The sequence below is a fragment of the Phocoena phocoena genome, chromosome X, assembly GCF_963924675.1.
Source record: "Phocoena phocoena chromosome X, mPhoPho1.1, whole genome shotgun sequence".
NCBI lineage: Eukaryota > Metazoa > Chordata > Mammalia > Artiodactyla > Phocoenidae > Phocoena > Phocoena phocoena.
In genome coordinates this window covers 65,454,004-65,470,476 of record NC_089240.1, presented here as the reverse complement: position 1 = coordinate 65,470,476, position 16,473 = coordinate 65,454,004, and the positions used below count along the sequence as shown (strand labels likewise).

Here is a 16,473-nt window from a genome sequence, read left to right as displayed (position 1 = left end):
AACTAAAATACCAACAATAGCATAATTACTTAATAAACTGTGAGAGTGAGGTCAATATATATATATACATACTCTCATGGATAGATCTCTCAAACATGGTTGAATAATAAAAAGCAAATTGCAGAATATTACAGTTAATGTGATATCATTTGTGTTAAAATAAAGCACACACAAAGCAATATTATATGTTTTCTGTTGGTACATACACATGTATATGAATAAATTCAGAAAGGTCTAGAAATGGTAATAGTGGCTGCCAGAATGGACTGGAGTTGATCCTCATAACCCTGTAATTTTTTATTTTTAATTTCATAAGGGAAATGGATTTCATATATTACCTAGTTCTTTTAGATGCATATATATTTTTTAAATCCAAAGGAGGTACAATAGTCCCCTCTATCTACAGGGGATACATTCTAAGACCCTGAAACTGCAGACAATACCGAACCCTATATGTAACTGTATTTTTTCTTATACATGAATACATACCTATGATAAAGTTTAATTTATAAATTAGTACAGTAAGAGATTAGCAACAATAATAATAAAATGGAAGAATTAAAACAATATACTGTAATAAATTTATGTGAATGTGGTCTCTCTCAAAATATTTTGTTGTACAAATTTATCTTTTCCATCTTACCTTTTCTATCTTAATTAAGCACTTATCACTTACTGTGGCTGTAATTTTTGCAGTTGAGGTGGAACAGCAAAGTCAGCATGAATTTATCTTCCTTCTTCACAATTTCATGAAGATTCACTCTTACCATAGGTCTTAGCAACCTCAGCATATGATTTTTTTTCTTTCCTTATTAAGTTGAGAACTTTCACCTTTTCACTTAAAGGAAGCACTTTACAGCTTCTCTTTGGGATATCTGAATTGCCAGCATCACTACTCTTGTGTTTGGGGCCATTATTAAGTAAAATAAGGGTTACTTGAACATAAACATTGTGGTACCACGACAGTTGATCTGATAACCAACACTAAGTGACTAATGGGTGGGATATGCTGGACAAAGGGATGATTCATATCCTGGGCGGTATGGTGAGAGATTTCATCACACTGCTCAGAATGGCTGCAATTTAAAATTTTTGAATTGTTTATTTCTGGAATTTTCCGTTTAGTATTTTCAGACTGAAGTTGCCCATGGGTAACTGAAACTCTGGAAAGTGAAACTGCAGACAAGTGGGAACTGCTGTATAGCTAAACAAATACTGAAGAGTTTGGCCTAAAGTTTGGGCAGCAGTTTGGTGGCGTGAACACTATCCAGGGTGTGGTTCTTAAGTTTTGCAGACTCAAATTGAATTTTTAACAGTGTAGCCAGAATTTATCTAGCTCTGCAGACTTTGTATATACTCACCAAACCATAAAAATCCATGGACATTGGTAACCAAAGACCTAATCTTTTAATTCACCAATTCACCATATTTTACTGCCAAGGAGACCAAAATAATCATGTCCACTATTGGTATACCCTCTCCCCTTATGAGAATATCTAAAAATATTACTGTTAGAAGGGTTACTGTAATAAGTATAGAATCAAAGCAAGGGAGTGGGTTATTTTATTGGTTGATGTCTTAAGTTATAATTGTTTTATACAAGCCAATCTCCATTAAAGGATTACCTGCTGAGGGGACCTGAATGCTTGCATTCATTGGTCAACATCTTTTCCCTGGACTTAGACTTTTTATTTTCCACAAGTATAGTTATATCACGTCAGGAAAGATATAATGCGGATGAGTAGGTCATAGATTCTTTACCTTAGCAATTCCAGTGTTATCTTCTTAAGAGTACCATGGTCTCATGACAGAGAACAGAGAAACGTGATGCTTATCACTAAACATTTATGAACCTTTTAGAATTGACTATTTCTCGTATTGGTTATCATTTCGTATTGGTTTTCACTACAATAGAGCACTCTCTTATCCTGATCTTGTTTCCTCCAAATTGAGAATGTGCTCTAGGGACTTCCCTGGCAGTCCAGTGGTTAAGACACTGCACTTCCACTGCAGGGGGTGCAGGTTCCATCCCTGGTCAGGGAACTAAGGTCCCACGTGTGCCACATGTCACGGCCAAAAAAAATAGAGAGTGTGCTCTATTTGGAGCTTACCTAAGCTACATGAGACAATTTTAGTTCTCATAAACGTATTATGTTTTGCATAATCTCTGAACAGATTAAAGTGATTGCAGTATGGGAAATTTTCCATTCTAAAGGAGTAAAATGTTGGTTTCTTAGCTAGGAATTTATATTTGGTAAGTAAAGTGTACTAGTTAAGGTCACAAGCAGCCTTCGGTTTGAATCCTGTCTCCATCACTTACCACTTTCCTTAGGCAAATCACTTAACCTACTTAAACCTGGGCTTCCTCATCTTTGTAAAATGCCTAAATTTCAAGATAATATTTGCTGTTAAGATTATTTTCTTGGTAATTTATATTTTAACGCAATACTTTTTATTCAGCTAAACATGAATTCAGCTCCAACTTTCATCAACTTTCCTGCAAAAGGGAAACCCAAACGGGGTGATACATATGAGTTGCAGGTGCGTGGATTTTCAGCTGAGCAGATTGCCCGGTGGATTGCTGACAGGACTGATGTCAATGTAAGTTTCCTTGCTTTGTACAGTAGAAAGTTACTTTGTCATTATCCACTTTGAATCTTTCTGGGAGGTCCTAATTGGTCTTGTCCCCATATCACTGAGGTAGTGATAGTTTGTCAGTCCCTTCATAAGTAGCATTTAAGAGAATCATCCTGATGAAAGAATGACATTACAAAACATCCTCTATTATGTAGTCAATTCAGCATGGAAACCACTCTTTTGTCCTTAAGTCCATGGACTATCTAGTTGTACTTGGCAAATTCTTCTTAATCTAAAAGATGTTATGTTGTGAAAAAAAAATGGCTTTCAAAAAGCAAAAATAGGGCTTCCCTGGTGGCGCAGTGGTTGGGAGTCTGCCTGCCGATGCAGGGGACGCGGGTTCGTGCCCCGGTCCAGGAGGATCCCACGTGCCACGGAGCGGCTGGGCCCGTGGGCCATGGCCGCTGGGCCTGCACGTCCGGAGCCAGTGCTCCGCGGCGGGAGAGGCCACAAAGGTGAGAGGCCCGCGTGCCATGAGAAAAAAAAAAAAAAAGCAAAAATAAATAAATAGATAAATAAAAGATGTTATGTTGTGGTTAAAGAGAATATTGTATCCATCCCATTTTCGGGTACATTGTAGACTTTTTCATTAGGATGAAAAGAAAAAGTGTAGTTTTTCTTGAAAATGACCAACTAATTTTGATTGCTTTCATTTCAAAGTATTTTGAACTGTATAATTAAAGGATAAAATTCATACTTTAAAGTGTTTTTCTCTCCTTTCCATTAGATTAGAGTAATTAGACCCCCAAATTATGCTGGCCCCCTTATGTTGGGATTGCTTTTGGCTGTTATTGGTGGACTTGTGTATCTTCGAAGAAGCAATATGGAATTTCTTTTTAATAAAACTGGATGGGCTTTTGCGGCTCTGGTAAGTGAATTTTAGAAGAAAAATTGCTTGAATAAAACTCCTAATATTACATTGTTAGGTGGCATTTTGTTTATTTCTTGCCTGTGGGAAAAGATATGATAATTTTTATTTTATACCTTAAAATCAGTTTGTTTCCTCCATTATCTCATTAGGATGGCCAGAGCTTGAAGGAACTCATTGTACCCAGTTTTTATTCAACCTGAAAGACTGTCACCCCTACGAAAATCTCCAGTTCTTTTGAAAATATTCTTCTAAAACGGTTTTCAATATTCAATTTTAAACTTGTGTCAGTTTATTTATAATGTTAAAACAGTGTTTTCCTTTCAAAGTAAATATTATTGATTCTTGTGATCCTTGTGATGAAATATAAGCCTTTTATCTTTTATCATTTATCTGAAAAAATTTATTTCATATATTACTTGAGAGGGTGCACTTTTCATACACCTATGAGTCTAATCAAGGTGGGAACAGCTACACCATGTTATATGAGTATTTCATTACTTTTTGTTTCCTAGTGTTTTGTGCTTGCTATGACATCTGGTCAAATGTGGAACCATATAAGAGGACCACCATATGCTCATAAGAATCCCCACACAGGACATGTGGTAAGGGAAAGTCCAGGATTTCTTTTCATCTTATACCAAAGTTAACCTTAATTATTATTATCCTGTGAGATCAGTGCCAGTGTATGAAGGAACTAGATTTAGTTTTGACTTTTCAATCTCTTTGTATTAATGAGCTTCAATTGCTAAAAAACTGTGCAGTACTCTTAGAAGTGGGAAGTTCCTTATCCCATTTGGTAGTTCTTTTGAGTAACGTGGCTAAGAATGAAAGCCTTCAACTAAATAGAATAATAGACGATTAAGTACTTGAGCATCTATCCTTTCTAGGCACTGTACTAGGTATTACTAGGTATAGTGATAAGAAAAACATAGTCCCTGTTTTCATGGAGTTTATTTTATTGTACCTCATGGTCTTCTACACTGAAAAACTAGTTTTCTCATATATTCTGTTGTTGAAAACACAGTATAAGTACAGTGAATAAGTACAAATAAATATAAGTACAAATAATAATAAATAACACAGAAATAGCTTTCATTTTAATCAAACTTTTTACTGATGAATGCTACAGATCCAATGCTTACATACATCAGGTAAATTATTAATTTCATAGTGTTTGAAAGTAGTCAATTTTAGGATTAAATCACCAAAATTTACTGTATATTTAAAGATTAAATTTTGTCCTTTTTTCCCCCAGAATTATATCCATGGAAGCAGCCAAGCCCAGTTTGTAGCTGAAACACACATTGTTCTTCTGTTTAGTATCCTCTTTACAATAAGTTCTTGGTGCCACATTTTAATTTGTCTGTTTTCTCACATTCTACAGCATTTGGTTGAGGCTGCTCTCTTATTAGTGCAAGTCATAATATCTTTGGAATCATATTACTGTGTCATCTGTCTTAGCCTGATCAGCTAAAGACCACCAGGGACAAACCTGCAAGTCTGATAAAGCCAAGTTTATTGGATCATTGCTACAAAGGAGACTACAAATCAGAGGGACCATGGGATATCTTACCTAAGGAAAGATAGAGTTGTTATAGGATTTAAGGAAAGGTGGAGCTTAGATGAAATGTAAATGAAGCAATGTTTTGATGAGCTCAAAGCAAAGCCAGGCTAAGTGTAAAGGGATCAGAATCAGGTCTGGACTGTGAAGTGAACCCAGGGTTCTGTTTCCTGGAAACTACACCGTTCAGATAAATTTGGGAATTTGTCTTCAGAAACTCCTTTTTTTTAAAATTAAATTTATTTATTTATTTTTGTCTGCATTGGGTCTTCATTGCTGCATGTGGGCTTTCTCTAGTTGTGGCAAGTGGGGCTACTCTTTGTTGCAGTGGGCGGGCTTCTTGTTGCGGTGGCTTCTCTTGTTGCAGAGCACAGGCTCTAGGCATGTGGGCTTCAGTAGTTGTGGCACACGGGCTCAGTAGTTGTGGCTCGTGGGCTTAGTTGCTCCGCAGCATGTGGGATCTTCCCAGACCAGGGCTCGAACCCGTGTCCCCTGCCTTGGCAGGTGGATTCTTAACCACTGCACCACCAGGGAAACCCAGAAACGCCTTTTTTAAAGCTCTGTACTTTGGTTGTAAATTGAGGCTACTTAGAAATTGTACTTGTAAATTGAGTAACTTAGATCCTCCAGTCAAGAATGGAATGTTTCCGTCTTACTGATATAATTTGAATCAGTCTACGATTTTAGAGAACAAGGTTCCTCATTGAGTAAGAAAACTGTAGTTACTCAAAGACAGGGTTTATTTTGACATTTTACAGCTGCAGCATGCCCTAGGGAGAAATATTATTTCCTGTAAACTGTGCAGCTACTTTATATGTGTGTTGGCCCATCCTCTTGAATGGCAGGGTAGATTTTTACTTTCTCACATCTGAAAATTGATGTCTCTGTAAGCTGAAGAATAGGTAACAGTGATATCAGATAGGTAGCAGTCTACATTTCTTAGTATTACTGATCATAGTTTACCCACCTGAATGCATAAGCAGTGACTCTGCGGAGCAAATCAACAAGGGGAATAAATGTAATGTTCCTAGAGTTGTGCTTCTCAGCCAAGGGGTCCTAACATTGACATACAGGAATCAATTGTAGCCCAGGCTGTTAGAGAATCTGCCCAGTGACTTGGTGGTAATGTCATTTGCCCTGCCTTGTCATCCCATCATCTAGATGACTAAGAGGAGTTCCATTTTTTATAGTTATAGACATACTTCACACACAGTTTGGTTTTTTAATGTATTATAAGCATTTAATAAATTGTATATGGCCTTCAAAGTTACAAAAGTGCATGAGAATTACAGAGCAATAAGAAAATATTGGCAAGGAAAAGGAAAAATAGTCATCATTATCAATGTCTTTATAATAGATATATCATAATTCAATTATTCTCCTATTGGTGAATATTGGAAAGAATGTTTTCTTGGGTATAAAAATAATTGACAGCATTCCCTGGTGGTCCAGTGGTTAGGATTCCAGGCTTTCACTGCTGGGGGCCCAGGTTCGATCCCTGGTCAGGGAAATAAGATCCTGCAAGACACACGGCACAGCCAAAAATAATAATAATAATTGGCATATCTCTGAATTTCCAGAAGTATGAAACAGAGTGTGTAAATCTGTCTATTGCTCTTCGTGTTTTGTCCAAATTGTTTTCCGAAAGGCTATTGCTTAAATTTAAGGGTAGGAGGGACTTCCCTGGTGGTCCAGTGGTTAAGATTCTGTGCTTCCAGTGCAGGGGGTGTGGGTTGAATCCCTGGTCAGGGAACTAAGATCCCACATAGCACGCAGTGAGGCCAAAAAAAAAAGGCGGTGGGGTAGGGAGGTTTGCTGCCAGAAATATATATGTGCCCTGCTTTCCCTGGCAAGTCCTAACCATCGTTATGTATTATTTTTTTAAACTGCTAATTCAGTAGGCAAAGAAATTGTTTAAATATAGCTTGGACAATAATAAAGTAACAAACATTTTTCCACAATTCTATACTTATGCTTCCTTTTATACAAATATTTTTGCCTTCATCATATATAATGTACTTTCTTCTACTGGCTCTTTTATTTTTTTATTGAAGTGTAGTTGATTTACAATATTTGTGTTAGTTTCAGGTGTACAACATACTGATTCAGTTTTTTTCAGATTATATTCCATTATAGGTTATTACAAGATATTGAATATAATTCCCTGTGCTATACAGTAAATCCTTGCTGCTTATCTATTTTATGTATAGTAGTTTGTGTTTGTTAATCCCATAACCCTAATTTGTCCCTCCCTCCCTCTCCCCTTTCATAATCATAAGTTTGTTTTCTATGTCTATGAGTCTGTTTCTGTTTCGTACATAGATTCATATATATTGGGTTGGCCAAAAAGTGCCTTCGGTTTTTAAGTAAAAATAAAAGACATTTTTCATTTTCACCAAGAACTTTATTGAACAAAATCTTCACCCTTTTGTTCCACTACTTTCTGCCATTTTTCAGGCAACTTCATAATTCCATCCTCCCAAAACTTTTTATCTTTTTGAGCAAAGAACTGTTCCAGGTTCCTTTTACAGTCTTCCAGGGAATTGAAAATTTTTCCATTAAGAGAATTTTGTAAAGACTGAAATAAATGGAAATCCGAAGGTGCAATGTCTGGTGAATAAGGAGGATGAATCAGAACTTCCCAGCCAAGTTGTAACACTTTTTGCCTGGTCATCAAAGAAACATGCGGTCTAGCGTTATCCTGATGGAAGATTATGCGTTTTCTGTTGACTAATTCTGGACGCTTTTCATCAAGTTCCGCTTTCAGTTGGTCTAATTGGGAGCTGTGGTTGGTGGTGGATCATTTCGCTTGACCCAAGATCTCTTCTGTTCCACATTGTTGTACAGTGTCCACTTTTCATTGCCTGTCACAATTTGTCTTAAAGACGGAACGTTTTCGTTACTTTTCAGTAGAGGATCACATGTGGAAATACGGTCAAGAAGGTTTTTTTTTGCTTAACTTATGTGGAACCCAAACATAAAAGCGATTCATATAACTAAGCTGGTGCAAATGATTTTCAGCACTTGTTTTGGATATTTTGAGTATGTTGGCTATCTCCCACGTGGTATAACGTTGATTGTTCTCAATTAATGTCTCGATTTGATTGCTATCAACTTAAACTGGTCTACCCGACCGTGGCACATCGTCCAGCGATAAATCTCCAGCACGAAACTTTGCAAATCACTTTTTTTGTTTTTATAAATTTATTTATTTTATTTTTGGCTGCATTGGGTGTTCGTTGCTGCACACGGGCTTTCTCTAGTGGCAGCGAGTGGGGGCTACTCTTCCTTGCGCTGCACGTGCTTCTCATTGAGATGGCTTCTCTTATTGCAGAGCACGGGCTCTAGGGAGCACGGGCTCAGTAAGTTGTGGCTTGTGGGCTCTAGAGCACAGGCTCAGTAGTTGTGGTACACAGGCTTAGTTGCTCCATGGCATGTGGGATCTTCCCAGACCAGGGCTTGAACCCATGTCCCCTGCATTGGCAGGTGGATTCTTAACCACTGCACCACCAGGGAAGCCCCGCAAACAACTTTTGACATGTTCGATCACTCACAGCACCTTCTCCATACACTGCACAAACCGTTTTTTGCATTTCAGTTGCGTTTTTACCTTTCTTGAAATAATAAAGCATAATATGCTGAAAATGTTGCTATTTCCCCCCATCTTCATTATTAAAATGGCTACACAAAAATTCACCAATTTTGATTAGTTTTTTTTAAATGCATGCTGATATGACAGCTGTCACATACAGTCTAACAAAATTGTTTCAAATGAATAAAGACAACTAAGTGCTACTAGAGCCATCTTACGGAAAAAACCGAACGAACCTTTCAGCCTACCATATATATATATATATATATATATATATATATATATATATATATTCATTTATATGCATATACTCCCCTCCCCCACATTCTGTGATTTTGATGTCCTGTTTTACATCTTCATGCTTAACCTTTTACTGTTTATTGTAGTTACAGTCACTTTTAAAATTTTTTAAATTGTTTTTTAAATCTATGTACTGGTTTATTATTATTTTATTTTATTTTATTTTTTTGCTGTACACGGGCCTCTCACTGTTGTGGCCTCTCCCATTGTGGAGCACAGGCTCCAGACGCACAGGTTCAGCGGCCATGGCTCAGGGGCCTAGCCGTTCCGCGGCATGTGGGATCTTCCCGGACCGGGGCACGAACCCATGTCCCCTGCATCGACAGGCGGACTCTCAACCACTGCACCATCAGGGAAGCCCTCTCTTGTTCTTTAATTGGGAGTAGTTCTTCTGCCTTTTCATTTTACTTAACATTCTCTGTCTCTATGATTTCAGGAGAAACAGTTATCTTCTGTGGTCTTAAAGGGGTGTTTTTAAGTGGGAGCATCCCGGTGTAGACTGTGTGTGTCCAACGTTTTTGCTGCGAGGGTGGTTTTGGTGTGGATACCAGCCACGTCTTTCTTCAGGGTGTGCTGGTCATTATTCCCTTGATGGGGGTTTTGGTTGGTGTTGGAGTATCTAGAGACTATGCAGGATATGAGTTGGGCTTCCTCTCTGCTCCATGGCTATCCCTACCCTGTTAGGGGCAGGGTCTGCTCCCCAGTTCTTGGAATAGAAGCCCTGAGGGTCGGGTTTAATCAGGCTCCACTGCCCTTGAATGCGTGCCCTGCCCCATTGGAGGTGACTGCTAAAGCAAGTGAGGCCTATGCAGTCACAGAGGACTTATGTGCTGCCTGTGTAGCTATCCACAGTTCGGCTCAGAAGCAGTACAAGGTTGCGTCCCTTTGTTGTGTTTGTCCCAGATCTAGTGCAAGGCTGTGGGGGTTGGAGCATTGTGGCTGCAGGAATTGAGGGGGCTGCACTGCCATGAGAGAACTGGGCTGCCTCTGTGGCAGTCTTCTCCCAAGACCTGTCTGCCCCATATCTAGAGCTAAGCTAGGGTGTGGAGTTGGCAGAGCCTAGGTGCCACTGCGATAGGAACGACTGTGTACACCTGGACCACACCCCAGGCCCTCCAGGCAGTCTTTGTATAGCTAGATGAGTCCTCTCCCAGGACCTGTCTTCCTGAGATTTCAGCGCTTAGCTGCTGCATGTTCTTGTGGTACCACCCTAGGCAACCTGGTCTGTCTCTGCGTAGCTAGACCAAGTCTTTGCCCAGATCTCGCGCCAGGCTGTAGGGTGGAGTGAGCACAGCTGGGGTGTCCGCCCCTTCAGGTTGGGATTGTGGTGTGGTGACAGATATCAGTGCAGGGCTCACTCTGCCCTGATGGTTAGCAAGCCATCACTCGTGTGCTCCTTGCAAGTAGAATCTAAGCTTCTGTAGCCCTTTTGTCTGTCCCAGCAAATTTCCTAGCAGGCAAGGACTGGGATGCCCAGACTGTGACATGACCTGCTTACTCCCCAGGGTGAGGGTCCACCCATGCGGACCTTCTCTTCCTTACAGATCCCTCCAGGAGGAGTAGGTCCTGACCCAACGCCTTTTTTTTTCCTGACCTACCCGGTTAAGTGGAGATCTTCCTTTCAGTTTTGGTTGTATAGGATTTCTTCTGCCAGTGTCTAGTTATGTTTCCATGAGAATTATTCCACATTTAGATGTATTTTTGATATGTTTGTTGGGGGAGGTGAGCTCACATCCTCCTACTCTGCCATTTTGAACCCCAAACCTACTAGCTCATTTATTTCTTTTATTTAATTTTTTTAATTAATTTTTTTCAATTTATTTTTGGCTGCGTTGGGTCTTTGTTGCTGCATGCAGGCTTTCTCTAGTTGCGGTGAGCAGAGGCTACTCTTCATTGCGGTGCAGGGGCTTCTCGTTGTTGTGGCTTCTCTTGTTGTGGAGCACAGGCTCTAAGTGTGCGGGCTTCAGTAGTTGCAGCACATGGGCTCAGTAGTTGTGGCACGTGGGCTCAGTAGTTGTGGGTCGCGGGATCTAGGGCATGTGGGCTTCAGTAGTTGTGGTGCATGAGCTCTAGAGCACAGGCTCAGTAGTTGTGGAGCACGGGCTTAGTTGCTCCGTGGCATGTGGGATCTTCCCGGACCAGGGATCAAACCTGTGTCCCCTGCATTGGCAGGCAGATTCTTAACCACTGCACCAGCAGGGAAGTCCCCCTAGTAGCTCGTTTAGTAGCCTAGTTCCTGTATGTTATGGAATACCACCTCCTCTCTTTTCTATTTAGTTCTCTCAGGGTAACATGTCATCATGATTATGTAATTTTTTATTATTTATTGCTTGTATCCCCCCACTAGAGTGTAAACTTGTCTAAGGAATGGTCTGTATTTCCTCTAACTTTGTGACTCCAACTAATAGTGCCTCCCTATAATAGGCAGTAAAAGTATAATAGTAAAAGTTTAAAGAGTCTATAAATGAAATGAAACAATACATATGGAAGTGCATCATAGCTCTTGATAGCTGGACCTTGGTGGTATACTGTAAGATGGAAAGCTCATAGACCATGATACAGAAGCAAACCATTCCAAAAACAAAAGTCTCAACCATTAATCAGAGTACCTATAGCCAAAGCCTATAGAAATGATCAGTCTTTATGCTTACATGCATACAAAGAACCCCAGTAAGAAAAAAACTAATCACTGGAGAAGACAACTTGGCTGAAAAACAAAAAACATGAATGAGTTTATGCCCCTTTCTGTTTAATTATACCCACATGAGGTAGCATACAATGTGCATGTGTATATGCATAATTAATATGAGCATTTTAAACTGCTGTTTGTATTCACCAAACTGCAGGGTGAGTCTCTCTTTTCTACTAGAACACATTCTATTTGTTTCAAAATGTGATTTTTCTTATTTTACTGTTCTGCCATGCCATGTGTTACCTTTTGCACGAGTAAGTCTATTTTGTATTTATATAGCTTCTATATTAAGCTGAATAAAAGTGAGGTTATAGCTCGCAGGATTTTCTCTTTTTATTAGAATAGGACAGTTTAGGTAGTTTAGTAGTAATTTGTGCTTTAAAGGTTAATTATTGAAATTCTGGAAATTTTTGATAAGTTATTTTTCAAATAAAAATTAGTTGCTATTCTTTTTTTTTTTTTTTGGTGGTACACGGGCCTCTCACTGTTGTGGCCTCTCCCGTTGCGGAGCACAGGCTCTGGACGCGCAGGCTCAGCAGCCATGGCTCATGGGCCCAGCCGCTCCACGGCATGTGGGATCCTCCCGGACCGGGGCATGAACCCGTGTCCCCTGCATCGGCAGGTGGACTCTCAACCACCGCGCCACCAGGGAAGCCCAGTTGCTATTCTTTAAATGGTGTACGTTTCAAGTGTGTTCTTTTTTGTGTATTCAAAATGGCTATTTAATTTTTTAAAATGTGTATGAGATTGGCACAATAGTTGGAAGAATGTTCCAGAAGTTTATTTCAAAGTACAATTTTAGAGGAAAACTCATATTTCATCTATGAGTTTAAATATCAGTTTTAAATACTGATATCAGACATTTGTTTAAAATATCAGTTTTTATTTGTGCAAATAAAGTAATTTTCTAACCTTAATTTTTATTATATCTTCATAGTAAATAATTGTCATACTATGTAGACACCAGATTATGTAGTTATAATTTATTGTAATTGAGAGTAGAAGGTTCATATATTTATTCATTCTATATTATTCTAGAAATATTAAAGTTGTATGTTATTTTTGTCTGTGTGAATTTCTCCTTAAACAATTTTTCTAAGATGGTGGGGTTACCTTAGGGATGGTGCTTTTATGTGAAGCTGCTACATCTGACATGGATATTGGAAAGCGAAAGAGTAAGTCATATCATATGCCAAAATGTAGCAATTCTGCCTTTAATACAGAAAAAAGAATGTCCTTTTAATCACTTCCCCTCTTAGTTATATTATTTTACTTCTTTATGATTATAAAAATAATATGTGCTCATTGTAGAAAATGTGGGGGAAAATAGGAGAATGAAACATTTCGGGGGAGAGTTACCCATTATTCCACCATTGAAAAGCTAATAATTTTAATGTAATATAAGTTCCTTCCATTTATAAAAACATCTTTTCAACTGTATGTATAATACTTTGAATCTTATACCACCCCTTTTTAACCAGAGTTAAAATATTTCACTAATACTTTCCCATACATAATTTTTAATTTATAGTCTATACTGTAATTTACTTAACCTATCTGATTTTGTTAAGTGTTTACTTTTTTCCTAACTTTCATTATAATACTTACTTAGTGACTATTATGGTGCATATTAAACTTTATCCTCTTTCATATTAATTCCTTAAAGTAGAATGACTGGGTCCTGTGTATGAGTATTTTCAATTATCTTGATGTTTTAAGCTGACGATGCCAAATTCTTTCCCCAAATATTTTAATAATTTAGATTCCTACCAGTGGTATTTCAAAATGCTTGTTTCACTGTAACTTTATCAACATTAGATAACCTCATTAAAAATGTGTATGTGTATATTTGCTAATCAGATAAGGGGGAAATACATTATTTTGTACTTCTTTGGTTATTAGTATAGTTGAGTATTTTCTTAGATGTTTATTAGCTGTTTGTGTTTTCCCTTCTGTAAAATGTCTTTTGCCATTTATGTATTAGAGTCTTATTCCTTTTCCTATTGGTTTGCATAGACTTTTTATATATTAGAATATTCACACACTGATATTTGTTACAAAGAAATGCAAACAATGTAATTTATGTCTAAGAGTTTTACATGAAATCAGTCTAAGAGTTTTCTTTTTATGGTTAAAGAGTTAAATGTCATCAAAATTAACCTAGGTTAATAAATCTATTTACTTTTTCTTCTAGAAAAAAGATGATGACATTGGATTTTAAATTTGGGAGATATGTATTTTGCTGAATTGAAATGAATTTTTACATATTAGAAAAATAGAACTAATGTAACAATTTTTTATCTAGTCAATATACATCCTTTCATTCCTGACTTTTGAAAAATTGCCTATTTCAGTATTCATTATTGGGGAAAGGCCATCTGGGTACTACACGGCTGGCATGAATTTAAATTGTAAAACATTTTGGTGACATATATTAAAATAGTCACAATTTGATTTACTTCTAAGATTCTAACTTAATGAAATAGTCACAAATAGTAATAATATATATTTCTTTAGTGCCTATTATGTACCAAGAACTACCTGAAGCATTCTTAGATACGTGAAAAAAGTAGAGTACAAGTATATATTCAGAGTGAAACTGTATATATACATGTATGTGTGCATTTGATTAGGGAAAAAAAAAGACTTCTCCAAAGAGCATGTGTTAATACTCAGATATAATATATTTAACATTTACATTTTGGCCCCTAATCATATTGTGTGAAAATTTTAAAAGGAAAAAGAATTATTCTCTAAGTATAACAAAACTAAAAGTTGTTTTTGGTATCGGCCAATAAATATGGAGCTCCAGTTTCCCTGGAGCTTCCATTGCTGTAGCACACATGCTTTCCCACACCCCTCCCTCTATGCTTCTTAGCCAGTCTTAGTCCAGGGACTCAAAGAGCCTCATGTTATGGGAATCATACTTGAGCATTGTAGGGTCAGCATCTAGAGTTAAGGTTGGTAGCTGCTATGCTAAACCAGAGCATGTGGGATTAATGGAGAGAGCTATGAATTTAGGACTAGGAATCTGGGCGGGTTTTTTCCCCTCATAATTCAAATGAGGAATCCATGTTGAAGGAGTTCCTCATACAAGCAGTGTAGTTACCAGTGAATGAATAAAATACTTTCAAGTAAGGCTTTCACAATGATATTGCCAGATGTCTTTAAGTGAATATTTATCAATAATAAATAAGATCATACTAAGGATTTAAAAGAAGTTTAATAACTGAGTTATTTTCTTGTCAGTCATAAAACAGTGTATTTAACACTAAATTCTTGACTGTGATGGCTTTAATGAAATTCATTATTTCATACAACTAAATTACACAAGTATGTAAATGGAACTATTCTATTATATTGTAATGGAGCAAATTAAAGGAGAAGGCAGACTGCTGAAGATATAAGAATGGGGATGAACTTTGTTGTACAGTTTAGATTTACCAGTAAATTAAAGCCCTTGCTTTTTACTCTTGGAAGTATAGCCTACAAGTTATGCTCTTGCTCTTTATTATGCTTAACATGCTCATTTTACTGTCCTTTTATTTTTCTGCAGTAATGTGTGTGGCTGGTATTGGACTCGTTGTATTATTCTTCAGTTGGATGCTCTCTATTTTCAGATCTAAATATCATGGATATCCATATAGGTATTATTTTTCATTTATATAGTGATTATCTATACTTACAATGATTAGAGTTGATGTTGCTTTATAGTATTTTTGACTGTATTGCCAAATTACTCTGGCTTCTAAAACAAAGAGGTAGGCTTTAATTTAGGTATGTTGCATATAGAAATTAAAATAATTATGATACAATGAACAATAGCATGTGATTTCTCAGGAACATCATTCAGGGTTATTCTGACATCTCCTAATTTAACCTAGAAATCTATCAAACACATAATGATTAGGACATTTTATACCCTGTCTACTCATACAGTTCCTTATCTGCATACTTTACGTGTTTTTGATGACAGAATTATTTTTCTAATGTTTTTTAAAACTTCTCACTCTACTTTTCAGGCTCTTTAGCTGGCATAAACAGAACATTTGATTAGAATCCAGTTTGTAGAGTGTATAATAAGAAAGAGTGTTTAAGAAGGTCTAATTGGCTTGTAATGTTCATAGAGATCTCTAAGGCTCAGGGAAGACATTATTCTCCTGGTTATAAGTTCTTGCTTTTATTCTGTTACTAGCCAAAATAAATGTACCAGTACACAATGGGGAATGTTGTAAGTTAGTTTTATAATCTGAGTGCCATTTACTATAATTCCTATTCTTTTAATACAACATTGTCCTGTTGTATAAACGACTATGAACACTAAAGGTAAAGTATATCAAGTGATATTTTTGAGACACATTCATTCTTCGTATTTTTAACACAAGTTTTTAGTAGGTAATTTTGAAACACTTCCTGATCAGTTCATTATATTGTCACATTCCTAAATGCATTTTGATTAGTGAACAACTTAATCTTCTTTTGCATTTTCTGCAGACTTACTTAATTTTAAGACCAAAACCTACTAGAACTTTGATCCTTGACTTATAATCCTCTAGCTTTATACTTTTATTCTTCTGTGTATGTACATTTTAAAATAATTTATCCCCTATAGAATACTAGCTGAGATACAAGGGTAATCTTCTGCTCCCCAGAAGCTGGGACTTCTGTTACGTATTTGATCACCGTGGTTGATTCAGTTATTAATTGGTGTCTCCAGGAGATATTTTAATTCGAAGTTATTTCTATTTCCTTTTCTCCTAAGACTACCTCAATATCTCAGTGTTTCTCACTTTTTGTGATTGATGCTCAAAGTTTATTAT

General features: G+C 37.1%; 1 protein-coding gene across 1 annotated transcript in view; it reads left to right on the top strand.

The window, feature by feature from the left end:
• The window catches only part of MAGT1 (magnesium transporter 1), a 44,070-nt gene extending 28,748 nt beyond the window's left edge, over window positions 1–15,322 (top strand). Inside the window, exons 4-9 of the mRNA XM_065900196.1 lie at window positions 2,461–2,601; window positions 3,365–3,505; window positions 4,021–4,110; window positions 4,764–4,827; window positions 12,754–12,828; window positions 15,210–15,322. Of these exons, the coding sequence (XP_065756268.1) occupies window positions 2,461–2,601; window positions 3,365–3,505; window positions 4,021–4,110; window positions 4,764–4,827; window positions 12,754–12,828; window positions 15,210–15,322 (624 nt within the window). The remainder of the gene's footprint in view (window positions 1–2,460; window positions 2,602–3,364; window positions 3,506–4,020; window positions 4,111–4,763; window positions 4,828–12,753; window positions 12,829–15,209) is intronic.
• Window positions 15,323–16,473: the final 1,151 nt, after the last annotated feature.